The following is a 27,143-nucleotide window of genomic DNA, read 5'->3' on the forward strand; positions in this document are numbered from 1 at the left end:
ATTGCTTTCTCCACCTGTCCTGTTTTTCTTGGTTCCTTGCATATGCGTATGTAAAAGAAGCAGGCAGTTGTGAGAAGGGTGAGCCCCTGGCACAAGTGAATTGTACGCAGCATATTGGCGTTCTGTCCATCTATCCTTCTACGGAAGCTTAGTAGTGACTTGCACTAGCCTCAGGCTAGCACAGCATCCCGGCCACAGCCCAGACAGGAAGAGCCAGGGAGCTTCACACGGCCACTCCCTTTCAAACCTCAAGTATCCCACTAAACAAGAGTAGTGGCTGAAGTCTCCTATGGTGCAGAGAGAGGTACCAGCGTAACTGCTTGTCCTGTCCCAAGCTCTGGGCTGGGCCTTTTATGTGCATGGTGTCATCTGATGTGACCAAAAAGTTATTTCACAGAAGAGAAAAACAAGGTTCTGAGAGGTCAGTGCCATTTGCCCAAATTACCCAGATGGTAAGTGGGTAAGAGCTGGGTTGGAGATTCCAACCCGGCCTGTGTGAGTCCCTGGCTGCCTACCCAAAGCAGGCATCTCTTTAACATCTAGAAGGGCATGAAGGTGAGAGGGTGACAAGACCTGGAGGGGCAGCCACTGGCTCCTACCTGAGACTTGATCATCAGAGGCCCTGCAAAGTCCTAGTCATACACTCGTCACCTGACTTCTGTTCTGAGGACTGACAATTCTCTGGCTGACTTCAGGGTCACCCTGGTCCACTCCGTGGTATTGGGAGCGCATAAAGCACACCCTCTCACCCCCACCCAGGGGGCTTTCTCTTCCTCCGTGCCCTTCTGGCTCCTGTGTTTGTATCCCGCAGAGTGCTTCACCCTGCTTGGGTCTCCAGCTCACTGCATCTTCTTCTCAGCGCCAAAGTTGTACCCCCTGGGGAGCGCATCCCGCCTGCATTTCTGGAGGCTCCGCGGTTCGGGGCCACTGTCGCTCCCGCCCAGGCGCGAGAAGGGGGCGCCGCGGGCGCGACCACGGCCCGGGCGTCTCCGGCGCCCTCCCCGGCCCCTCCTGTGCGGCGGGGCCGCGCCGCAGCGCCGCCGGGGGCGCCCGGAAGCGGGGCTCCTCGCGCGCGGGGCGGGGCGGGGCGAGGGGCGGGGCGCGCGGTACCTGGCCCGCCGGGGAGCCGGGGGTGGGCTCTCCGGGGACAGCCGGCGGCCCCCCCAGATCCGCACCGCCGGCCGCGGGGAGCTCGGGGCTCCGGGCGGAGAGGCTGCGCTGTCACATGGGCGGCGGCGACGGGGCCGCATTTAAGCGGCCGGGGGACGGCGCCCGCCTCCAGCGCGTCCTCGGGGTTGGCTCCCGCCGGGCGCCCCGCTCCCTGCCCGCCGGGGGCCCGGCGCCGCGCCGCACCGCGCCACCCCCGCCGGGCCATGCGAGCGCGGGCCCCGCCGCGATGAGCTCGCACATCGCCAAGAGCGAGTCCAAGACGTCGCTGCTGAAGGCGGCGGCGAGCGGGGGCAGCCGGGTGCCCCGCCACGGCGCGGCCCGGGACCCGGGGCTGCCCGGCCGCCGGCTGGCCGGCACCTGCCCGGGCACGCCGACGCCGGCCGGGGACCCCAGTTCGCGGAGGCCCCTGTGCCGGCCGGCGCCGCGGGAGGAGGGCGCGCGGGGGAGCCGGCGCGGGCTCCCCCAGGCGCACTGCAGGCCCCGGGAGGCGCTGCCGGCCGCGGCGTCCCGACCTTCGCCAACGCCGCCGCGGCCGCCAGCCCGCGGGCGGGACGGGGAGGAACGGGGGCTGTCCCCGGCGCTCGGGCTCCGGGGCGCGCTGCGAGCCCCGGGGCGCGGGGACTCCCCTCCGGCCGCCGCGTCCGAGACAGACCCGTTCCTCCGCCAGCTGCGCCCCATGCTCAGCTCCGCCTTCGGCCAGGTAAGGGCCGCGCCTCCCGGGAAAAGCGCGCGGGACCCTGCCGCGGCTGCGCGCCCGCGACCCCCCAGCCCGAGCCGGCCCGCGCGCCGCGCCCGCCGCCTGATTCAGCACCCCGGGCGCTGTCCACGCGCCGGGCCCCGCGGGGAGGCGCGCCGCCCGCGTCCCTCCACCCGCCCGGGCGCGCCGTCCCGAAGCCCGCGACCTCCACGGGCTGCCAGGAGACCCGCAGGGGTCAGGGAGGGGAGCTCCGAGCAGTGCCGCGACTCCCACCCCCCTGGCTTGTGGCCAGAACCGCCAGTGAAGGGCCTGAAAGAGCAGGGAGTTTGGAGTCTGGGGGTTGCTTGGCGTTCTGGGAGCTCACAGATTTGTTTGGGGATGAGGGACCCTAGCCACGACCTTCAGCGGCCCCAAAGACGTGGGAAAGTTAGAGACTCAACAGTATGAGAAAAGAGAAGTGTCTGGACAGGCAAGAAGTGCTGTACAGAGCTGTGGCTGCTCAGGCTAGAACTTTAGTGTGTTTGAAGAAGGCTGTGGCTCCAGGGGTGTCACAGGATGGCAGTTGTCAGGTAAGACACCCAGAGACCCCAGCCTGAGTTGGTGTGTGTTCTAAGGTCAGTTGGTGACTCAGGGTCACCACGGGCTCCTTATGTTTCCTCTAGGCCTTTCTCTCAAGGGCCCCAGGATGCTGGGCATCTGCCCTTAAAAAAATGCCCTGTAGTCATAGTCCAGACCTACGTTTTGGGAGCATTCTTCTGGAAAGAATGGCTCAGCAGACAGGAACCTGTGCACTCCAAAACGAAGTCCGATTTCCTCTAGTCTGAGTCCATAATTAAGTCAAACTCATTGGCACAGCAGTGAGCCGGTTCTGCGGCAGCCAAGGCGCGTGTAATGCAGAGGTCTGCTCAGCGTGTTCATGTGGTGTGTCGGGGAGAGGGAGGCCTGAGTGATTCTGGGCTGGGATGTAGCATAAAGAAGCTGTTTCAAGCTCCTGGCTGGTCTTGCACCCAAATTCCAAGGAGGCCCGGTGTGTTTTGCTTCAGATCTGCACAGTCCTTTTCAAAATACTACTCTGCAGTGGCTGATGCCAGTGGAGGTCTGACATGAAGGCAGCTGCACATGAATTCAGGTTGCACTGGGCTGCTGTGGTGGGGTGATAGGGCAGCAGTGTGTAACTTTGTTCCTCCGGGGAGCCCTCGTTAGTCGAGTTAGTTGGAAGCAGTTCTCCCGAGTAGAGGGTTTAGATCCAGAGCTGCGAGAGTCAGTGCAGTGACATGTTAAGGAGAGCCTCACCGCAGTGGCTTATGAATTGCTGAGGAGGTGTCTGGGTGTTAGGGTGGGAGTGGCCTGTGGAATGGGTCTGGGTTGCAAACTGAATGCCTTTGAATTGGTGACGCCCATGCCTCCATTTATGAAATGTTTTGCTAGGTGCCAGAGAGACACCAGTGAACCAGGTAACGGAGGTTCTGGCTGCTTGGGAGCTTACAATCTAGCAGTTTGGAAGGGCAGAGACTTGGCCCGGAATCACTCACTTTCTGGTTATTTAGTCTGCTGGCCATCTGACTTTGCTCGTAAGAAAAAAAGCCGTTTTTCCAGTCTTGCACAATTTGCCTGCCTGGACCCTTTCTTAGCTCAGAGCGTTTTAGCTACTTGCTTTTCTTACTCTCAACTTTCTCAGTCATTAAATGAAGAATATTCTCCAGCCCAGTGTTCTGAAATGTCACCAGAGTCACCTGAGTCAGAAAGAACTGGAGGTCCCCATCAAATATTTACTACCTCCCTCTGGAAGCTCTTTTCTCTGGAGCTGCAGACTTTTTCTTTCAAGCTGAGCAGAGTCAGTTTGGGCTTCCTGCTGACAGGCCTCAAGCCTCTGCCCAAATACCACCAGCAGCAGAAACACAACCCAGCCTGAGACTTCTGGGCCTAAGTCTTCAGTTTCCTGTGACAGAGAGGATTTAGTCCTTCCTTCCCTTTCTCTTTGAATGGAGAATTCTGTCCTTAGAAAGAGGGTTGAGACCCAGAGAAGGGAGAGGAAGTTGTGAATACAGAAACTTTCAGATAGATTCTGCTTAGGGCAAAATATAGCCCTGGGAAGATACATTTTTCATTTCTCTCCAGTTTATTTATTTGCCTTAAGTGAATGGTTTCATTTCACTAAGCCTCTATTTCTTTGCGTGCAGAGGACTCTATCAATGTTAATTGCTATTATTGTTGTTATGGTCTCTCAACTACTGATGGGTGTGTCAGACCTTCTTTCCGCTTGCCATAGAGTCAGGGAGAGCCCGGGTTCAAAGTGCTGCTGAAGGTACCAAGCTAGACTCCTATGTGGGTGGGGGAAGGTGTTAGGACTCTTCCAGTGGCCTCAGGGAGTATCCTTGTTGTCTCTAGGGAGAGGAGGTGGTTTTGATGCTAAGGCCTGGAATGGCGGCTTGGAGACGGAGCTGTAGGTTCCCCTTCCAGCTCTGTCAATTCCAATTTCCATGACCTTGGGCCTGTTATTTTCCCTCTCTGGTCTGAGTCGCTTCATCCAGAAAGTTAATTGACAGAAACTATTTCACAGAGCTATTACAGGGTTACAGGAGATTAGGAATGTCAAACAACCTGGCTCAGAGTGGATGCTAGGTAGGGACTGCCTCTGTCATTGTCATCATCACCATCATCATCATCATCATCATCATTATTATTATTGTTAATAGAGTGATTGTCTGAATGAGGGTATGAAAGCTACCTCTGAGCCAGGTGAGAAAGGCAATTAAAGGAAGGAGCTGAATGACAAAGTACCTTCCCCAGTTTCCTCTTTGAGGCCAGATAAGGACATGCCACCCAGCTGCCTAGAGAGAAGTGATGTCGGATATTAACTCAGAATAGGCATGCCTTGGTCCATCTCTTGGCATTGGATCTTGGGAAACTATTTTAAGAACAGTTTTTCTGCTCCTTACCCTAAGCTTGGGAAGAAACACCTTGTAGAGAAGGCAAATGCGAATAAAATGCACTATCTCATCTTTCCCCTTTTCAAGTTTGAAAGATGTCTCTTTTCATCTGAGTAGGATGGCCCACTTCCCAGCTGCTTTACACTTAGCAGGATCGCAGGACTGAGACCCTTTCTCAGTCAATGAGTGAATGAGTGGTATCTCCAGCTCCTGGACTTCAGAGGTTTCTTAGTTCCTATAATTTAGACCAGGGAGCGAGGGAGACCAGGGGAGAGAGGGAGACTGTGGTGGTTTGGGTGCTAACAAACTCAATCACAATCAAGGCCTGTATTCCTAGGATGAGAGCTGAGTATATTGCCCACACTCACCCAGTCAAATCTCTCCCTTCTGCTCTCACCCTTTGCATTTCCTCTGGGGCTGTGAAGAGGAAAGAAAAGGTCAGTTTGTTGTTAACATCAACCATAGGGCGTAGGAGTGACTTGTCTTCAGTTGTCAGTTTGATGAGAACCCTCCTAGGATACCTGTGTTGGCTTCTACGTTTTGGCGATGCAACAAGGGTACTTAAGACCTCTGTCTGGAGCCCCCTGAACATTTGATGAAGTGTCTTTTCATTGTATTATCTTCATAGCAACCTGTGAAGTTTGGACTTAGCCCCCTTTTTAGAGATGAGGAACCAGACTCAAGGGAGGGAAGGGGTTTGTCCAAAGGTGACACAATAAGTAAAGGGCAAGACCGTTCTGGGGTCTGGGTGCCTCCAAACTGCCTGCCTGAACCGCACCATGATGCTTGCTGGGAAGTTCTCTGAGTGTTTCCTATTTGTCAGAAGCTTCTACAAAGCACCTCTCATGTTACGACCCAGCTTTCCCCAAGTGTCTCAGCAGTGGGCTGTCATCCAAGTTCAAATACTGGCGACAGAACTGATCAGGGCTGAAGGCCAACCTCCCTTCTAATCAGGAATAATCAGTAACGGGTTTATCCTTCTTATCCCTTTGATCCTATTATTCCATTCCAGAACTCAAAGTGGAACTTCCCGAGGCCGGGAGCTGCTGCTGCCATGAATAGGGATGGGGCAGTAGGCTTTGCTCCTTAGAGAAGCCTCCACCAGTGCGTCTTTGAAAAAATTTCTGCTGAAGGTCCAGCCATCTGCCCCTCAAGATCACCAGTTCCTCCCTTCACTCAGGACCACCACCACTCCACCTGTCCAGCCCAAAACAGCTTGAGCAAATTCTGAGTAGGAATCCCTAAATTCCCGGATGTCCTTAAGGTGCAAGCTAGTGCCAGCACCCTCCTGGGATTTCTTCAAAGTTCGTGCCTTTTCCACGTGGGCCTGATTTTGTTGTCTCCAGGCTCCTGTTTCCAAGGACAGAAGCCTATTCCAAGGTCGACAAGTGGGTGTTGTGCTCAGGGCTGGCCTGCAGGGGGCAGGAGTCATCAGGTTAGATTGAGTGAGTGCCCTGCTGAGTGGAGGCCACTGCAGCCCTGTCAGACCATGCCACACAGGGAAAGGGGCATTTCTAGATGTGTCTATCTCATGTATGATCTCATGGACTCCTCGCAGAAGCCCCATGGGGTAAGTGTTGTTAGCGGACTGTAGGGATAGTGTAATGTTAGGAATGACCACTGAGCAGGTTTTCTAGGATCCAGCAGACCGGGTAAAGGAGGAGTCAAGTCCTCAGTGGTTTTTGCAGGTCTTTTATTGGGATTTACCCTGTACACAGCAGGCAGGGGTGCTGGGGGGCAGGGAGGCTGGCAGGCCTCCCAGCCCCCAGCAAGTCTCCACTCTATCTGGGCTCTCCGGCCTTCTCTGCTTCTCTCTCGGCTTCTGCTGCTCTTCCGTTCGTTCTCGGCTTCTCTTTCGGCTTCTGCTGGCGTCCCCGTGATGCCGCCCTTAAAAGCCCAGTCTCAGCCCAGGTGATTCCCATCTACCCAGGCCCACACCCTGCTCCAGGTGCCCGCCATCAGGCATGCGTTCAGGACCGCGAGGATCCATCATCTTTCCTGATGGCGGGAGGGCAGAAAAGCCTAATACCTTTTACCTTACCCTACAGATAGGAACAGGGCACTGAGCAGGTTTTCTAATCCAGCAGACCGGGTAAAGGAGGAGTCAGAGTCCTCAGTGGCTTTTGCCACTGGGGTTCACCAGGCATATGGCAGGCAGGGTTGCTGGGGGGCTGGGAGGCTGGCAGTCCTCCTAGCCCCCAGCAAATCCTCACTCTATCTGGGCTCTCCGGCGTTCTCTCTGCTTCTCCTCTTCTTTCGGCTTCCGTTCATTCTTAGCTTCTGCTGGCATCCCTGTGACACCGCCCTTAAAAGCCTAGTCTCAGCCCAGGTGAATCCCATCTACCTAGGCCCACACCCTGCTCCAGGTGCCCGCCATCAGGCATGCATTCAGGACCGCAGGGATCCATCATCTGTCCTGATGGCGGGAGGGCAGAAAAGCCTGATACCTTTTACCTTACCCTACAAGGACCCATTTTAGAAAGAAACCGAGGCTCAGAGAGGTGAATATGCTCCCCCCCCTTTTTTTTTTAGATTTATTTATTTATTTATACAAGCACTGGGTACAGTCAGAAGCGCGGGAGGGTGAGAGAATTCACCAGAGCCAGAGCGGGGAGCAGAGCAGGCAGAAGGACCGAAGGACACTGCTGAGGGGAGCAGCGGGCGGCAGGAGAGGTCTGCACGCCATGTGGGACCCTCCTCCTGTGGCCGGGGAGCAGCCGGGGATCGAACCAGCGCTGCAGATGCTGCGGGCAGCTTCGCAACCCAGCTCTCAACTGCTGCGCCACTGGGGAGGCCCTGAATATGCTCTTTAAGATCATATAGCTGCTATGTATCGAAGGAAAATTTGAATCCAAGTTAGTCTGACTCTGCATTGCAAGCTCTTAACCTTTATATCAGTGGTTCTCAGCACTGGCTGCAGGTTACAATTACCTGGTGTATTAAGCACCAGTGTCTGGAGCTCATGAACATTTAGAAATCAGAAGCTCCCGCTAGGGAAGCTCCCAGTCATCCTGATCTGCAGCCCATGCTGAGAACCTCTGTTTTACACCACACTGCCCTTTCATGGGGCCACTGTCTAGTTAATATAAATTGAGTTTGTACCTGGAGCCAAACCTCTCTCCCCTCTTGGGTCCCTGGTGAGCTCTAGCTTTTCTGCTAGGAGTCTGCAGATTTTGTCTACTGGCCTTCTCTATCTCCACCCTTCCCAAGACTATGTCTATCTCACATTCTCAGAGTTTTTGTGCTTCCCTTTTGTAGCATTTACCTGAAATGTATTGAAAAAGTATATCCATGGCTCTTCAATTTCTTGCCCTCCTGCTAGGCTGTAGCTCCCTGAAAGCAAGGATCATGTTTATTTTGTCCCCCAACATTCCCAGAGCCATACACAGTGCCTGGCACATAAACATTGGACAAATGATACGTCTTGCTTTCGTTTTATTTTATTTTTTAAAGATTATGCATACAAGAGCTGGGGTACAGGCCAGAGGTGTGGGGGTGAGAGGATTCACCAGAGACAGAGTGGGGAACAGAACAGGCAGATTGACCGAAGTACACTGCCGAGAGGAGCAGTAGGTGAGTCGGGAGAGGTCTGCTGTGTCATGTGGGTTGCTCCCCGGCTGGCCAGGGATCAAACTCATGCTTCAGAGGCTGCAGACAGCTTCATAGGTTGTGTCTTAACCCCTTGTGCCACCAGGGAGGCCCTTATTTTATATTTTAAAGGTTTATTTTATTTATGCATACAAGAGCTGGGGTGTAGGCCAGAGGTGGGGGGTGGGGTGAGAGGATTCACCAGAGACAGACTGGGGAGCAGAACAGGTGGACTGACTGAAATACACTGCTGAGGGGAGCAGTGGGTGAGTCAGGAGAGGTCTGCTGCACCATGTGGGCCACCTCCCTGGCTGGGGATGGAACTCATGCTGCAGTGGATGCGGATAGCTTCATGGTACTGAGATTTAACCCCTTGTGCCACCAGGGAGGCCCCGTTGCTTCTGTTTTAGTAATTACTTAACAAGGATCTTTTATGTGCTAGGCACTTCCCTACAAATGCTTTAGAAGGGCCTCCCCGGTGGCGCAGCGGTTGAGCGCTGGGTTGCGAAGCTGCCCGCAGCCACTGCAGCGCCGGTTGGATCCCCGGCTGCTCCCCGGCCACCGGAGGAGGGTCCCCGCATGGTGTCAGACCTCTCCTGCCGCCCGCTGCTCCCCTCAGCAGTGTCCTTCGGTCCTTCTGCCTGCTCTGCTCCCCGCTCTGGCTCTGGCGAATTCTCTCACCCTCCCACGCTTCTGACTGTACCCAGTGCTTGTATAAATAAATAAATAAAATCTTTTAAAAAAAAAAAAGGCTTTAGAAGCCAGATAGGAGAAGTCCTCTTTTCCAGTCTAGGAAACTGAAGAAGAAGTCAGAAGCGGCCAAAGCCAGCCCTTGGAAATGCTTTCTTCATGCTGTTTCCAAGGAGCACGTCTTTGAAGAGGCTTTTATCAATATATGGGCTGCTCACTCTTCTCATTGCAGCTCCCATGAGCCTTCACCCCATTTCCTGCCCTTTAGGAGTCAATGCCTCTAGGCTCCTCCCTCTGTCCTCAGGGGATGCCCCTCCTCTGTACCCGCCTTGGGAGGTTTGGCCCAAACAAGGCTGCTAAGTAACTTGTCTGTCCAACCATTTCGTGCTCAGCAGCCGCAGCAGTATCATCAAGAGCTCTGGAGGGGCCTCCTTCAACAGGAGCAAATGTCTGGAACCTTCTGGGCAGTGTCCCCGCCATCTTATTAACAGGAGTTCTGAGCCAGAGCTATACAAAAAAATTGCCTGGGAGAGGACCCCCTCTGGATCGACAGCTCTGCGTCAGGGACCCGGTGGAGTTCGACTTCCCAACCTATCTCTGGTGCCCCCTTTTGGGGAAAGCTGGTGCAGGGAAACAAGGACGCTTCTCTCTGGGTCTTCTGCCTTGGACTGTAGGTCTCAAAAGTGACGTTTGAGGTTTGAGATGAATTCACATCAAAACTGGAACCTGGAGGCCGAGGATGAGCCCAAAATCGCCTAAAAAGCTCCAGTCGTGGGACCTTGAAGATCACTTTGTCAGCGGCCTCTGCTCCGCACCCCAAGGAAACGGGTGAAAAATTCTCACTTAGGATCAGCCAGAGGATTAGAAGACGGTTCACCGCCCTCGCCCCGGCCTTCAGTGCCAGCACTGCCACCATTATGCCCCCCTCAGGGCCACCTCTTGGGTCTCAGAGGCTGCACCTAGCAAAGGGAGCAGAGGCTGCTTGCTGCTGTCAGTTCAGCTGTGCTTCCCACCTGGGGGCCTCGATCCATTTCAGTGAGGAAGCAAGTGTGAAAAATGGGGTGTGATGGAGATGTCACAAGATCTCCCAGATCCTCGACTGGAGCTGCCTGCTCTCCATCCAGCTGCAATCGCCAGGGAGCAATTAGGATGCTTGTCTCTGGGTACCTGTGTGCCTCTGTGTGTGTGTGTGTGTGTGTGTGTGCGTGTGAGTGTGTACACGTGAGTGCACACAAGGGACCCTGCTTTGGGGGCCCAAACTAGCCTGCTTCCCCTTCTGCGTCTGTTGGCTGGCCTAATTCCCAGCTGCAGCTGCCACTCTGCCCCCCTTACCCCCCCAGGCAATCTCCCAGCAGATTTGGCAGCGGGAGAGGAGGGGCCTGATGGAAGGGGAATGAACCCGAGAGAGAGGGCTCAGCTCTAATCTGATGTAGATGATCAGACAGCCTCTCCAGCTCCTTGCCCTCTGCCATCAGCTTCCTGGGTGATTTTCGCTGTGCCCAGCACTCTCCCATCCTGCCTTCATCTCCTTAAGAAAGTGGCCAGAAAGTTAAACCCACACACACAAACACACACACACAATCAACCAAAAAAAAAAAAAAATCAGAGAACAGGAGCAGGCAGACAGTAAGAGAGCAGGCGCATAAGAGAGGCCTCAGATCAGTCCTGGAGGAAGAGCGGCGCGGCGCAGGCAGAGGGAGGCTAGGGTTGGTGTCAACCTAAGATCTCCTAGCCCCTGAGGAGCCTCCTTCATGGACCCCGGAATCCTGAGAAGGGCTGCCTCAGCTTAGGATGGGCAACTGTGTCAAGTCTCCACTGAGAAATCTGTCAAGGAAGGTATGTTTCTGGAGTCTTCAAGCCTGGGGTGAGGGATTGGGGCATCCTGCCAGCTTTCCCAGAGGTCGGGCAGGGAGGGCTGGGCATCTGAAGCTTGCTCCCCTTCCCATGGGTTCTGTCGCGAGCCGTTTCCCTGTTCTTACCTCTCCCCCCGAGCACAGTTTTCTGTGTCCCAGGCTTGGAGCTGAAGTTGGACTTAGAACTGCACTGGGGTCTGTGTTTGAGAAGTTGCAAATCACGTAGCTCCTGGGCCATCAAAGGAAAAGGGTAGATCCTTAGGGTGTAAGTGGATAGACCTCTTGGAACTGGATTAGAGGAGGGTTGAGCTGGGTTTTGGCCTCGCTGCTAAGACTCCTGGCCAGTAGTGGGGCAGGGGTTCACTCACCCTCTTTAATTGTCTCTGACCCTTTCTGCCGGCCCCTAAGTCTTCAGAATTGTGGGTTTTAAAGTAGATCCTGCGCATTGGAAGGGCCCGGTCAGGGCATCCCCTTCTACCTGTGATTATTTTTGAGTCAGGTCAGAGAATGTCAATGAAGACCAGGTTGGTTGATGAGCCAGGGTTGTTTCCTTGAGGAATAGGATGTTGAACAGAGTGTAAGTCGCATTCTGTAGTGGATTTATTTTTTATAATGTAGGATATTCTTGTACAGGAATTCCTTTTGGAAAGCAAACAATGACTTCCAAAGCATCTTTCATGTGAATCTGGACTCACCTCTGTAGGGTTTGCATCAAGTGGGCTCTGCCTGTAGCCCTCTGTGGTTCGACACAGAGAAACTCATAAATATCATTTAAAGGAAGGAAGGAAGGGTGACAGGGATGTTTTCCGTTCAGATATTTTCATTTTCCAAACAAGGGACTTGATTCCCTGCCACTCAGGTGAAGTGACTCACCAGGTCTTGGGCTACCTGATGACACATCTATGCTCTGCCCCACTCTACTTCCTCGGCCAATTTAACAACCTCCCAGTTTAGGACATTTTAGGCTTTTCTGTTTGTCAGGCAGCCAAAGCTAAGCAGCTCACATCAAATTCCTTTTAATCTCCACAGTTCCTTGGTTCTTCTGGGGTTGGCTGTTCAGTGTGCCCCCCACCATCATCTGTCATCTTCTTAGGGGAGTCTTTTTTTTTAAAGATTTATTTATGCACACAAGAGCTGGGGTACAGGCCAGAGATGCAGGGGGTGAGAGGATCCACCAGAGACAGAGTAGGGAGCAGAACGGACAGACTGACCTAAGTACACTGCTGAGGGGAGCAGTGGGCGAGTCAGGAGAGGTTTGCTGCACCATGTGGGTTTCTCCCTAGCTGGCCGGGGATCGAACTCATGCTGCAGATTGCCTCATAGTGTGGTGCTTAACCCCTTGCGCCACCAGGGAGGCCCTTAGGGGAGTCTTTTGCATCAGAGTTGGCCCCCACACTGTTGCAGAGTAGAAATGGATCTGAATTAATCTAAAGAAACAGAAGACAAAAGCCCTTCCCCTGGGTTGTATCCAGAGCTTGAAGAGGGGAATTTAAGAGTAAGAATGGTCCTTTTGTCCCACCCAACCCATCTTCCTTTCCTGGCTGAGTGAGAGTCAGACTTCTTGAGCTGTGTGACCTTGGGCAAGTTACTTGACCTCTCTGGGCCTCAATTTCCTTGTCCATCAAGTGAATACTGATATTTATGGCCTATGGGGAAAACAAGAATAAAATAGTGTTATGCACCTGCCTGGAATATATAACTCAATAAATGTTAGCTTGCATTATTGTCATCACAATGTTATCATAATCATCATTTTTCCACTCTGGGTTTTCTGAGAAGGGGGGTAAAGGAAAAAAGGAAAATAGGAGAGGTTTTGGGTCTGTAGAGGAAGGTAAGAAGATCATAAGTTTTATTCCATCCAATGTCATACTTTTTATTTTTTTTTATGCATATAAGAACTGGGGTGTAGGCCAGAGGTGCAGGGGGTGAGAATATTCACCAGAGACAGAGTAGGTCATAGAACAGGCAGATCTGCTGAAAAACACTGCTGAGGGGAGCAGCAGGTGAGATATCAGAGGTCTGCCGTGCCATGTGGGTCAGCTCCCTGGCCGGGGATCGAACTTATGCCACAGTGGCTTGCTATAGCTTGATAGTGCTAAGACTTTAACCCCTGCACCACTAGTGAGGGCCAATGTCATACTTTTTATAGTGATAACAATGATAGTTTTTTTTCCCAGAAAATCTACAACATAACCAATATCTGTTTATCTCACTTGCCCTTTTTCCACCAAGTAGTTCTCTGCATTATTTTCTAGAGAAAGGAGCTGGGCTCAGAGATAAGAACTTTCCTAAGGTCCCAACTAGAAGCAGAACTGGAATTGGAACCCTGTGTGTGTGAATCTAGAGCTGGTGTTTTATTTTTATTTTTGCCTCTGTAATAAGCCGCCTCTCTCATTTTCCTGCTGTCCGAAATGTTGGTCATAGATTCCTGCATCTGACCTCACCACTCAGCTAGTCCGACTTCCCATTCATTGCAGTTGGTCATCCCCACCTCACGAGTTCAGCTTCTCCTTAAATACCTTCAGTGAGAAGGAGCTTTGACCTTCGTGCTTTTGGCCAGCTTGTGTTGCTAGAGAGCTGTTAGGTCATGAGGCATGCTGGCCCCTCCTGTTGCTGTGCCACACTCAGGAGACGTCCCTTGGTGCCAGGAGACATTGTCAACCTGTGGGCTGGTGCCCACTTGGCTTCTGAGTGGTAGCCAGGGAACTGGGAATGCTGAGAGGTGGCTCTGAACACGGCAGGACCAGGCTGTCAGGTGCTATCATGGGCTGGAGAACAGCAGCCTCCCAGGGCAACTTGGTGCCAGGCAGTGTTATCATCAAGATGCAGTGGAAATTCCCCTGCCACCACTGGTATGTTCTTTGTGGGAGAAAACTCTTCTCCATCCTTCTCACTTCTTTCCTGATTGGCAAATATTCTCCCACTTACCCTGGAGCCAGTAGGAAATGCCTCTGGCACCGGCATCTTTTAAGCTGCATCACCATTACCATCACTGACATCATGGTTTTCATCATCATTGTCATTGCCATGGCAACTCCATGTATGGGGCTCATACCACCCTCAAGGCCCCTATGCAATTGTTCACATATTTCTCACAAGAGTCTTGTGAGTTGCCATGATTATTCCCAAACAGAGAAGGAAACTAGAGTACAGAGAGGTACAGTGACCTGCCCAAGGTCACACAGCAAGCAAGTGGCAGAGCCAGAATCTGTCTGCAAAACTGTTTGTTTGAGTTTAAAGGCAGCATACTGAACTATCTCCCTGGGTCTGTGCTGCCTGCTGCCTCTTCTGCCTGGGTTGTGCTCACTCTGCACCAAGCATGTGAGAATCAGCTAGAAACGAAAAGGCTGAGCCTCTGCAAACATCTCCTGGCACTACTTCCTAAAGTCAAGCCACTGCCTAGCCACCTCCCCCCCCGCCCCCCCTCCCCCACACCCCCCACCCCCCACCCCCCCCCCCGCTTCCCCTGAGACCCCTCCCAGTCAGAATGGTCTCTCTGATTCTGCCCTCGTTCTAACCCAGGTCCCAGAAGCCTGTGTGAGTGTGACAGAGACTATGAACCTCTTTGGGGCCTCAAACCAGAACGAGCACTTGGTCCTCTTGCCTCCTTCAAGTTTCCAAATGACCTAAGACTGACCCTATTGCACTTAACCAAACTTGGGCTTTGGACGGAGGCCTTTCACCTTGGGTCTGAGAGGCTGCTTCCGCTTTGAGGAACCAGAATACTGCTCCTCTGTAGGCCTGGAAGAGGCTCAGGGAGTTGGCAGAGCATCTATATCTGTACCCCACAGTGTGGGGCTTTGGGGATAAGATGCGTGAGAAGACAGGAGAGGAGGGGTGGGTTGTTCTGCCTTTCAGCCTGGGAAAACAGGCTGCCCCCTAGGGCTTTGGGTCTTCCTCTGGGCGAGGCCTTCTTGGAGCTGGAGGAAGCTGAAGATAGTGGAATTCTGCAGGGTGGAAGGGTAGAGTATGCAGTTCTGGAGTTCACAGGCAAAGACTCCTCAAATGTTCAGCTGCTCTGTCTCCCAGGGAAGGTTCAGCTCCAAATCCCCACTGTGAGAGCAGGCCTCCCAGCTCCGGGCTGAAGACAGAGTGCTTTGACCTGGATTCTGGGGGGCCCTGGGCATCTGGGGAGGCCAGGGTGGAATAGAATGTTGTGTCTGGATGCTGCTCTTGTCCTAAGGGGACGATCTGTGGGCCGTGCTGACTTTTTATAGCTGCATGGGAATCGTCAGGGAGGAGGATGGGTTGGCCAGGGCCTGGGAGCACAGCTATATTCGGCAAGTAGAGAGGGCCCCTGTCTCAGCCTCTGGAGGCCCTGCTGGCTAGGCAGGGAGCCAGAGAGGGCGGGAGAGAGAAGGAGGATTGCTGGTAGCAGAGAACAGCTAGTCTTGAAATCACAAACTGGGGGGATTCTGACCCATCAGTGTGCTTTGTTTCTCCCACCTTTAAATCCAAAGGTCCAGCAACATCGGCTGGAGTTAAGTAATGCTTCCCCCTCAGAAGGGACATGTTACATCCATTTTGCCCTGGTGTCCACCTCTTAGTCCTGCCTGCTTCATTTAGGTCAGCCAAGGTCTTTGTGCTTGCAACCTCCAGGGTAGCAGACTAGCCGAGCCTGCTCCGGGTTGCCAGCTCCCACTGTCCTCACTACCCCCACTGGGGATCCAGAGCAGGTAGGGTTAGAAGTCAGTGCAGAAGCTGGTGTGGGGAGCTGGGAGCTTGCATCAACCTGGGGATTGCACTGGGATGTTGGGAACATCTTGGGAAAGGATATATTCTGTTAATTTCTTTTGAAGTATTCTCTTATTGTTTTATTGTGTAGAAGAACTGGGGTATAGTCAAGAGGTGCGGGGGCGAGGGTGAGAAGATTCACCAGACAGAGTGGGGAACAAACAGATTTACTGCAAAACACTGCTAAGGGAAGCAGCGGGCAAGACAGGAGTGGTCTGCTGTGCCATATGTGGGTTAGTTGGGATTGAACTCAGGCTGTAGCACTGATAGCACTGAGACTTAACCCTTAGGCCACCAGGGAGGTCCCCCATTAGTCTCTGTCCAAACAGAAGCTTCCCTCTGCCTGTTTCTCCTGCTTCTCTTTCTGAGTTTTTGCATGTACACACAGGGGTATGACCCTACGCACATGTATGTGGGGGGGGTGTATGTGCACATGTGCCTCACAGGGGTATTACCCCAGCTCTACCTGGAGTATCCATTTCAGTCAAGTACTGGAGACCTCATCTGTTGGACCAAACTGTTGCTGGCCCTGTGCATCCTGAGGGCTCCCTGAACCCTGCTGTTTGACTCTCAAGGATCTTCTCTCGAGGAGAGTTCCTTCTGGGACCGGGAGCCAGGCTGGGACCAGGAGCGTGCAGCTGGACAGGGAGGTGACGCCCTGCCTCTCTTTTGCATTTGCTGGTGCCGGCTGAAGATGTGCCCGGAGGAGAAGGCCAGCTACACAGTGGTGCAGATGAGCGAGGAGGGGCTGGCGGACAGCGGTGATCTCCCTGGACCACTCCTGATGCTGGCCCAGAACTGCGCCGTCATGCACAACCTGCTGGGCCCTGCCTGCATTTTCCTGCGCAAGGGCTTTGCTGAGAACAGGCAGCCTGTACGTAAGTTGCCCCTGTGGCTTCGCAGGGCATGAGGCGGTGCCGGGAAGAAGAGGACTCTAAACAACAGCTCTGACTCCCTATACGTATACCTCAAACCCTCAACTTGTGAATCTAATTCCCCACAGTTTCCCCCTCCTGGCTGCAAAGTACTGGTGAGTCCACATCCATCAGCAAGAAATAATAATAGCAGATGACCTCATTCTGCCTTATTTTTATTTTTGAGTTATTACTATGCGCCAGGCACTGTGTTAAGTGCTTTGGTGGATCATCTCATTTAAACCTCAGAGAGACTCCAAGAGGTAGGTACTATTATCATCCCCATTTTACAGATGGGGAAATTGAGCTGGAGAGGCAACATGCTCAAGATGACAGCTAGTGGGTGACAGAGGATTTGATCTCAGGAAACTCAAGGGCCCCCTGAATTCTTTTTTTTTTTTTATTTTATTTACTTATTTACTTATACAAGAACTGGGGTACAGGCCAGACGCACGGGAGGGTGAGAGGATTCACCAGAGACAGAGTGGAGAACAGAACAGGCAGACTGATGAAATACACTGCTGAGGGGAGCAGCAGGTGAGACAGGAGAGGTCTGCCGTGCCATGTGGGACCCTCGCTGGCCGGCCGGGATCGAACCGGCGCAGTAGAGGCTGCAGATGGCTTCACAGCGCGGCGCTCAACCAGCTGCACCACCAGGGGAGGCCCCCACCTTGCATTCTTTAACAATAGCACTTAATATGCAGCATTGTCTGGTAGAGCTCTCGACCATGTTGGAAACATTCTATGTGCCGTCCAATACAGAAGTCACTAGCAACATGTGGCTCTGCAGCACTTGAAATGTGTCTAGGGTCATTGATGAGGTGGATTGTTAATTTTATTTAGTTTGAATTTTATTTTTTTTTTTAGATTTATTTATGTATGCATATAAGCAGGTGAGACAGGAGAGGTCTGCTTCACCATGTGGGTTTCTCTCTGGCTGGCCGGGTATTGAACTCATGCTGCAGAAGCTGCAGATTGCTTCATAGTGTGGTGCTTAGCCCATTGTGCTACCAGGAGGCCCTTTGAATTTTAAAAACCATCTGTGGCTGTGTTGGGGAGTTCCCTGTAGGTATCTGAGCAGACACAGTGAGGAGGGTAATAATGACAGCGTTACAGAGGCAAGTGCCAGTAGGTTCCATTTATCCAATGCCACACGCCGAACAATTTATAAATGTTGTCTCACAGGTTGCTCTCAAAGGCCCTCTTATGTGCGTCCTGCCATGAACCCATTTTACAGTTGAGGAGATGCAGCTCCTGGAGCGGAAGTGCTCACCCGTGGTCCCAGAGCCAGGAAGTAGCAGAGCTGGGCTTGGTGCTCTAGTCTCTGATTCTAAAGGCCAAACTCTTCTCCCTGGACACCCTGCCATAAGAGGAGAGTGTGTGTGTGCTCCATTCCTGGCTGACACCCCAAGAGTTGGTTCTCACTACTATATAATGGGGGTCCCTCCTCTACTGGAAGCCACCAGGGCTCAGCCAGACCAACTCGGGCCATGCTGTGCAAGGGGTCCTGGCTTTCCTGCAACCTGGTTCCGGTATATAAGAAAGAGGGAGGGGGGGTTGCAGTGGGACTCAGCAGCATCTCATTCCTGTCCAGACCTGTGAAGCTGGGTCCTGGCAAAGTGGGAAGCTGCTTGCTTGAGACCTGACGCTGGGCAAGGACTTGCTATAGCTATATCACTTGTCCTGGTGAGTGTACTCTGCACACTCCTTGCACTGACTGGGGACTGGGTATTGCAAAAAACATCCCTTTTGGTCACCCAAGTTCCCAGTCTGGCCAGGAACAGGCGTGACAATGCTTTCTCTGATCATCGTGACAGGCTTTTAAAGTAGAAGTGAGTACCGTCATCAGAGTCCCTGCCTTCAGTGACTCCGCTAGAAATGCTGCCGGCACGCCTGCTGGCTGGTGACCTGCCCACTCCAAGCTCACGCACACGCTCAGCCCTGCCCTGCCACGTGTAGCCACTTCCGAGTGCCAGGTGTCCTGTGCGCCTGGTTGTCGGACAGGATGTTGCTCAATAATCCCTTTCAGGCTGATGCTCAGATTCCCCCGTGCCCTCTGCCCTGGGGCCAGGGTAGCGTGGATGGGCAGCAGCTGCCGTGCCCACCGGCCCATGGTGAGAGCAGCCTATATGCACAGCGGGGTGCTCACGTTCGCTGCTGCCAGCCCGCATGTCTGTGTACGTGGTAGGTGGCGCCCACACCTGGGGTGCGCTTTCTCAGGTTGGCACCCCCTGCCTTTGTTCTCCCTGCCCAAAGGCAGAAAGCTGCAACATTTGGGGGAGGATGAGCTCCGTGGGCCAGCTCTGCTGCCTACTAAGCAGGATCAGCTGGGCGCCCAGATCTGTTCCATGCCTCTCTGTCCCGACATCCTGGGGAGTCTTACCACCCGGCGTCTGCCCCATGCTCTCTGGGCCTGCTCTTTGGAGACCTCTGCCATCTGTTCTCATACCTAGACCCAGGGCTTCCTTGGCTCTCCAAGGGGACCTGGGAGCTGCTTGAGGCTGGAGACTTATCCTTTGGACCCTGGCAGCCACCAGAGGCATGGGTGGCCCCTACGGTCCTGTGCTTTGCCCTATAGGCAGGCCAGTTACAGGGTGACAGGGCACAGCCCTAATTCTGCCTGGATACTCTCGACTCCTCATCCTCTTTCTCCTCTTGGGTTGCCTGCCTTGGCCTGGTGCTCTCTCCCCCCAGCTCCTCCTTGTCCCCTACTTGTCCTGGTTTCATTGAGGGGTTCTCTTCTCTCCTATGTGATCTGCTGACCCTGCTTTATTTACAGGTTTTTTTCCCCTGGCCAGCTCTGCCCCCTGGCAGTCTTGTGTCTGGAATAAGGGGCTGGGGATGCAGAGTTTCTGTGCCCAACCTGCATGGGGCTCTTGGGTTCCTAGGCATCTCCCATGTCGGTGGGAGACGTGAAGGTCACGTCTTTGTTTCTCGAGGACATAGTCCGGCATGCCCCTGCTGCAGCCCTGTCCCTTCCTGACTGGTAGGCACCAGTGGGTAGGCATTTGTGACCCCCGGGCCCTCTGCATCTGCTAATAGAACTTGTTTTCTTGTTTTAGGACAGATCACTGCGGCCAGAGGAGATTGAAGGTAAGATCTGGTCCCGTAAGGGAAAAGGGTCTCTCAACGGTCCCAGAAGGGACACTGCTGTCTGGTTGGAAGGAGGGCAGAGCTACTCGGCCTCCTGGGGATGGGGCCCGGGGCAGGACACTGTGCCAGAGGAGTGCACAGTTCTGGGCAGCGCTGGGGCCTTGGGCTGCCTTTGCTCCCAGAGACTTGCGTGCTCCACCCCCGTCATGCCCACCTTTGTTCTCTGCCCTCAGAGCTCAGGGAGGCCTTCAGAGAATTTGACAAGGACAAGGACGGCTACATCAACTGTCGGGACCTGGGCAACTGCATGCGCACCATGGGCTACATGCCCACCGAGATGGAGCTCATCGAGCTGTCCCAGCAGATCAACATGAACTGTGAGTCCCTCTGGCCGGCACCGCCTTCCCCCCACCCCGGCCTTGAGATCTTCTGCAGCCAGCCAGACAGGGCTAGGTTCGCCCACTGGGCCCAGCTCTCCCCAGCTCTGTGACCAGTGGCGACCCACTTGCCTCCTCTCCTCACCTGTAAAAGGGGCTCGTAATAGGGGAGCAAAGAAGAGGAAGTAAATGAGGGGATAATGCAAAAGCCCAACATCTGGCCCACAGTAAGAGGCGAACAGAGGGAGGGACGCTGTGATTCCTGTGTCTTTCTCTGACTTAGTCTGGGCCCCGACAAGAAAGTCGGCGAGAAGGAATGTAGGGCCAGTAGTTCTCTTGGTAGGTGGAGGAAAGCTTTGGTAGGGAGTGAGGAAGTGAGACAGCAGAGAGGTGCCAACAAGGCTGCCCTCACCTGCCAGCCCCTCCTGGGACAATGGGATCTAATTCTTCTGGGGAGCTCCGGAGTTGGGGTAGGTGCTCACCCCCAAGTGACCCTCCAGCTCTTGCCTCTCTGCTGGGGGCTTATCCTCTAGACTGTCACTCCCTGGCTGAAAGCTGTCGTGAGCAGGTCAGTTCTCCAGCTCACCTCCCTCTGAGAACCATCGCTTCCCTGTGCACCAGAGTAAGGCGGGAGCGGGTGGGCCAGCACCCGGAACTTCTGCTCTCTCTGCCTTTCTGCCTGTGTGTCTCTGAAATTCCTTGTCTCTGTGACTGTCTCTTCCTTTCTCTGCTCCATAGCTACCTCTGTCCTCTCCCGGGGTTGGTTCCCTTACGTGGACTCTGGCTGCGTGCCTGAGCCATTCTGTGACAACCACCTTTCCACGGTCCAACCTTTGGTTAAATCCTGCACCTGGCACTGAGCGGGTCAAGGAGGGGTTGGCGGCTCCCTGCGTTGCCTAGTTGGAGATGGGTAATGGTTAGATGGATGACTGAGCCCGCTCCTCTGTCCCCAGTGGGTGGCCATGTGGATTTTGATGACTTTGTGGAGTTAATGGGTCCCAAACTCCTGGCTGAGACGGCAGATATGATTGGAGTAAAGGAACTGCGAGATGCATTCCGAGAGGTGAGTGAGGGACAGTGGGCAGGCAGGGGCCCTGTCTAGATACCAATCCCAGGGTGCTTACTTGAAAAGAAACCTGAGCTCTGGATCCCAGACCAGGGGAAGGAGCTTAGAAAGAAGAGCCTCTGGGGAAGGGGGCAATGACTCTGGAGAAGGGCCTCGACCTTGGGGCCTATACCTGACAGTCTCCATGTTGTAGCTGCCTCTCCCTCCTTCCTGCTCCCTAGTTTGATACCAATGGTGATGGGGAGATAAGCACCAGTGAGTTGCGAGAGGCCATGAGGAAACTCCTGGGTCATCAGGTGGGACACCGAGACATAGAGGAAATTATCCGAGATGTGGACCTCAATGGGGATGGAAGAGTGGATTTTGAAGGTAGGTGGGGCCGCCCATGGAGCTCTGCAGCTGTGTATCCATCCTGCAACTATCAATCCATCCCAACTTTCCTCTCCCCTGCCTTCCACGCTCCTGTCCCTCCATCCACATGCTCCTCTAATCCTCCCTTATCCCTGCACTCATCTGACGCGGGCAGGCAGCCCATGACGTTCTCAGCTGTGAATGCAGACTCAGAGTCTAAATGAATTTGCAGCAGGGGGAGGCTGGGGAGAGCCATTGAGAGCAGCTCTGCCTTTCACTCTCCCAGCCCAAGCTTTTATTCAAGATATGAACAAAGAACAAGAAAATAGCACGCAATTGTGTTTATTCTTATACAGATGAATAAGTTACTGCTGGAACAAGTTTTTCTGGCTAGTAGGGAGCATGCGCACAAGCCAGAGAACAGGAGCCAATTCTGGGAAGTTCTGTTTGTAGAACTTCTAACGTCTTGGAATTCTGGGTGCAGTAAACTGGGGCGCTCAGAGAACCCCAGCTCCCTCCAGGGCAGCAGGCTGCCAACACTCATCCATCCATCCAGCCGTGCGTGCATCTGTCCATCTGTCTTTCCCTCTGTTCATCTATCCATCTCTTCATCTGCCCATTACCTAAATAACCATTCATACAACTCTTTATCCATGCACTTATCTATACATCCGTGTGCATCTCCCCAGCTATCCATGCGTCTGTTTTAAATATTTACATGCCTCTACCTACCCATACTTCTACACATGCTTCCGCTGACCTCTCCATCTCTGTGCAATCATGTTTCCTTCTATGTCCATCTGCCCATCCATCCATCCATCCATTCATCCATGTGTCCATTTGCCTCCATCCATCCCTGCCCATCTGTCTGCCTACCTCCTCATGCATCCACCCGTGAGAGGAAGCTCTGAACACCACGTTCCTCAACTTGACACTGAGGCATCCTAAGATTCCACCACAGCTCGCCCTCCCAGTCACCACTCCTGACCGCCCTTCACTCACGCTCTGCCTTAAAGCCACACCAAAAGGCTTATGTTCCATGAGCCTGCTAGGCCCTCCTCTGAATGTGCTGGTTTTTTTCTCAGATATCTTTTATTCTCTTCTGGGTTAAATTCTTTTTTTTTTTTTTTCTTCTGGGTTAAATTCTATCCTTCAAGACCCAGCAGTGGGGCCACATCCTCCAAAACTTCTTGTCTGAGTCTCCACCCTGAACTTCCTCTTTTGCGGAGTGCTTTCATAACACCCCTCCATCATTCTTCACTGTCCCTTAACTACTAACTATAGTTGTCTCTCCTCCCAACTGATGTTTTTGAGAAGAACCACAGTCTCTTTTTGTCTACATTTCCCACATAACTGAGTACCTGGCATATAGCTAATATTCAGTAAAATTTTATTTTTTATTTATTTTTAAAAAAGATTTATTTTTTTATTTATGCAACAGCCGGGGTAAAGGCCAGATGCGTGGGAGGGTGAGAGGATTCACCAGAGACGGAGTGGGGAACAGAACAGGCAGACTGATGAAATACACTGCTGAGGGGAGCAGTGGGCGAGACAGGAGAGGTCCGCTCACCATGTGGGTTGCTCCGAGGCCAGCAGGGATCGAACCGGCACTGCAGAGGCTGTGGACAGCTTCACAGTGCTGCTCTCAACCACCTGCGCCACCAGGGAGGCCCTCAGTAAAATTTTAAAGTAGTCATTAATAGTCATAATGGTTACCATTTATTATTCTATACTTACAATGTGCCAGTCACTGTGCTAAGTAACATCACCTATATTTCTCACTTGATTCTCACATGACATTACAAATAAGGAAACCAAGGCTCAGAGAAGTAATATAACTTGGTGGAGATTGCCTAAGTCTTTTTTTAAAAAAGATTTATTTATACATACAAGAACTGGGGTACAGGCCAGAGGTGCAGGGGGTGAGAGGATTCACCAAAGACAGAGTGGGGAACAGAACAGGCAGACTGACGAAATACACTGCTGAGGGGAGCAGCGGGTGAGTCAGGAGAGGTCTGTTGTGCCATGTGGGTTGCTCCCTGGCCGGGCATTGAACTCATGCTGCAGTGGCTGTGGATAGCTTCATAGTGCTGAGACTTAGCCCCTTGCACCAGCAGGGAGGCCCCAGATTGCCTAATTCTTAAGAGCAGAGCTGGGTCATAAAACCAGGCTTGAGCCCCAACCATCACATCCATAACACTGTAGAAAGGCTGTTCACAACTCTGTGGGAAACGGAAAATACAGAAAACACTGACTCTGCGCCTAGGAACGTGCATTCTGAGCAGAAAGACAAAATATATATGGGGCAGACTATGAGTGTATCTGGACACAAAGATGGGGAGGCTCTTCCTGGGGAGTCTTTGGCCTTTGAGGGGGAGAAGAGTGTGGTGAGATGGAGGGACGGCTTTGCCGGTGCACCGGGCTGGAAACCTCAGGGACCCTGGGTCCAAGTAGTGTCTCCTGCAGGCGATAGCCATCCCCTGAAAGCTGGGCATGCTCGATTCATTCTATCAGCCTGTGTTGTAGACCCACTGTGTGCTGAGACCTGACGCCTCCCTGGAGGAGCCCAGCAAGGAGAACCCAGGAGCCACCTGTGTTGTCTGTACTGTGTTGGGGAACAGTGGGGTGTGGATGTAGAGGGGACGCCTGTGTCCAGCGGCGTGGGGGGGGGGTGGGGGAGTGGAGGGCGGGGGAGGAAGGCTCAGGAGGAGCTTATCTATAAGTAGAGGTCTGAGATAAGACTAGGAGCCACCAGGCGGAAATGAAGGAAGGAGTATTTGCCCAAACGAGCAGAAAACTTACCTCCGCAGAGAAGCCTGCACAAGGATATTTACGGCAGTCGGGTTCCTAATTGCCAAAACTTGGAAACCACAGAAATGCCCTTCTGTAGGTGAAGAAGTAAACAGCGGTCACCCAGACGGTGGGATAATATTCAGCAGTAAAAAGAAATGAGCTGTCAAGCCACGAAAAGACATGGAGAAAGCTGAAATGCGTATCCCTGGGCAAAGAAGCCAGTCTGACAAGGCTATGTTCTGGATAATAACACTATGGCGATAGTAATAAAATCAGTGGTTACCAGGAGCTGGGGGAGGGAGGGCTGAGTAGGCAGGGCACAGAGGGTTGTTAGGGCAGTGAAGGCATGCATTGCGTCAGCATGACGTGTGTACACGTCACTGTCCATTTGTTCAGGCCCACAGAATGGACACCACCTCAGGGGCCCTGACGTAGCTGTTTCTGGGCGATGATGCGTCAGTGGAGGGTCACTGATTATAACAAATGTCCTGCTCGGAGGGGGATGTTGATGGAGGGGGAGGCTGTTTGTGTTGGGGGGTATATGAGGATTCTGCTTTCTGCTCACTTTTGCTGTAAAAAGTGCTCTAAAAAATGGTCTAGTTGAGAAAAATAAGACAGAGAAGACAGGTTTCAGAAAACCTGAGAGGTGTGAGAGAAGGAGTGGGGAGGAAAGGAGAGTCAGAGAGAGGGAGGCACCTGACCAGGAAAGGGGCTGTGTGTAGCTGGAGCAGAGATGGCAGGTGAGAGGTGAAAGATGAGGCTGGAGCTGTCAGCTGGGGCTGGCCTGGCAGGAGGGTGGGGGGCGGGAGGCCAAGTTTGGATATTGGGCATTTTCTAGAGGGGAGCTGTGGGAGCTTTGAGAGGGTCAGATACACCGTTGAGGAAGCTGGTGCTAACTGCTACACAGAGGATGGACTGCAGGGCCTGATCAGAGGTGGGGACAGCCTTCTAGTCTCGGGCCATGGCTGTAGAGAGGGGACGCATAACTCAGGGTGATTTGGAGCAGTGTCCTGAGCTGGACCCTGACTGCTGCTTTTCCCTCACCTCTGCCCCTCCCAGAGTTTGTCCGAATGATGTCCCGCTGAGGCCGAGAGGGCCCCTCCAGGACTGCCAAGCTCCCATAGGCGGGGAGAAGAGGAGCCCGGGCTCACCTCACCCCTGCCGGAGACGCCGAGAGCCCAGGATGTACTGGCGGATGGGGCCTGCCTGCACCCCGGGGAGGTGCCCACCCCGGACCCCTACCCCTCCGCACTGTGAAAGACTTACAACTCCTGCAACTGGAAAGGGGGGCGCCCGCCGATGAGGAGGCCGCCGTGCCAAGCCAGCAAAGATCATGCCAGGCGCCAAGTGCCATGGACCCAGCCACCGCTGGCTGGGTGGGCCAGGGAGCCCGCCAGCAGACCCCACACAGCATGTGTGCCCTGGGGCAAAGCCTCACCCTCCTTAGCTCTCTGCCCGCCCCAGCTCACCTCAGCCCTGTTGTCTCGGAACCAATAAAAATATTTCCAAGGGAAAGGCGGCAGTGGGGGTCTTTGTTTCTCGGGCCTGGGTAGATGACACATTTCCTGAGTACCAGCCACACACCCAGAACTGGCTGGATACCCCTGCATTCAACATGCTTTTATTGAATGCCCATTACAGACTCAGCTGCTTCTACTCTCATCGAAGAAGCCAGAACTCGGTAGCTCTAACTGAAAGGAGACACAATTTAACTGGCCATATGGCTGTCCCAAATAAAATCGATAAGAAAGTGGACGTTGGCTAAGTCCTGAGCAGGCTCTGCCCTGCTTCCTGTCTTCTGGTGCTTTCTTACTAGTTGGGGAGGCAGATGTGAAATAATCACATCCATACATGATTATAAATTGGGATACTGCTGCTAAGGAAACACACAGGGACTTTCCGTAGGGTGACAGGAGCCCTGGGCTTCTCTGGGGTGGTCAGAACAGGTGCACTTGAAGAAATGCTGACAAGATTTTTGCCCTGGAGGGAATCCCAGCGTGTGTGAGTGGACAGATGTGGAAACAGCTGTTATCCTCTCTGTTGAGGGAGAAGCAGGATGATAGAATAGTTAGAGTCTGGGTTTACTTGCTGTGTGACTTTGGGCTGGTCATGTCCCCTCTCTAAACCTCGGTTTCTTCCTGTGTCATGTGGAAATGGTAAAGCGCTCTGGCTGGGTGCCTTGCACACCTCCAGGGGCCGCTATTCCCCAAACTCAGTGGAGAGTGCCGTGGAATTGTGCAATGTGATGAGATTAAACAGGATCCTCTGTAATTGTGATTGATTTTCTTAAAATTTTTGAATTATTTATTCACGCATACAAGATCTGGGGTGTAGGCCAGAGGTGCGGGGGATGAGAGGATTCAGCAGAGACAGAGTGAGGAGCAGAACAGGCAGAAGGACTGAGATACACTGCTGAGGGGAGCAGCAGGTGAGACAGGAGAGGTCTGTTGTGCCATGTGGGTAGCTCCCTGGCCGGGGAATCAAACTCCTGCTGCAGTGGCTGCGGATAGCTTCATAGTGCTGAGATTTAACCCCTTGCGCCACCAGGGAGGCCCCATGTGATTAATTTCTATAAGTGAAGGGTGGAAGGAGACTGGAGGGAGAAGACTGGGCCGACGTTGCCCAGTATCTTTGGCAGGTTTGGGGCATCATCAGACAGTGGTGTGGGATGGACCTCGTACTCCAAGTCAGTGGGTCTCAAACTCTTAATTTGCATATAAGAATCACCTGGCACTTTTGTTAAGCCACAAATCTGGGTCTCACCCGGTGATTCTGATTTCCTGTTGTGGGAGGGGCTCATGAACTGTCATCTGTAACAAACTCCCAGGGAATGCGGACACCTGCCAATTTGGGGACCACAATTTAATAACATGGCTGTAAAACTCAG

General features: G+C 53.3%; 1 protein-coding gene across 4 annotated transcripts; it reads left to right on the forward strand.

Moving 5' to 3' along the window:
- Positions 1-1,225: 1,225 nt before the first annotated feature.
- Positions 1,226-25,737, forward strand: CABP1 (calcium binding protein 1; the record flags this gene model as incomplete). Of its 4 annotated transcripts, none has more annotated exons than XM_084253463.1 (7): positions 1,226-1,870; positions 16,357-16,536; positions 19,639-19,669; positions 19,903-20,046; positions 21,000-21,109; positions 21,334-21,481; positions 25,316-25,737. In XM_084253463.1, the coding sequence occupies 7 exons, from the start codon at positions 1,226-1,228 to the stop codon at positions 25,339-25,341; spliced, it is 1,284 nt and encodes a 427-aa protein (XP_084109589.1). In that variant the 3' UTR covers positions 25,342-25,737. The 4 variants fall into 4 exon arrangements, with proteins under 4 accessions (XP_084109589.1, XP_084109590.1, XP_084109591.1 ...); XM_084253465.1 differs by lacking the exon at positions 1,226-1,870 and adding an exon at positions 10,867-10,911; XM_084253464.1 differs by lacking the exon at positions 16,357-16,536.
- Between the last annotated feature and the right edge of the window lie 1,406 nt (positions 25,738-27,143).

Source organism: Talpa europaea (assembly GCF_964194135.1).
Source record: "Talpa europaea genome assembly, chromosome: 14".
NCBI classification, from domain to species: Eukaryota; Metazoa; Chordata; class Mammalia; order Eulipotyphla; family Talpidae; genus Talpa; species Talpa europaea.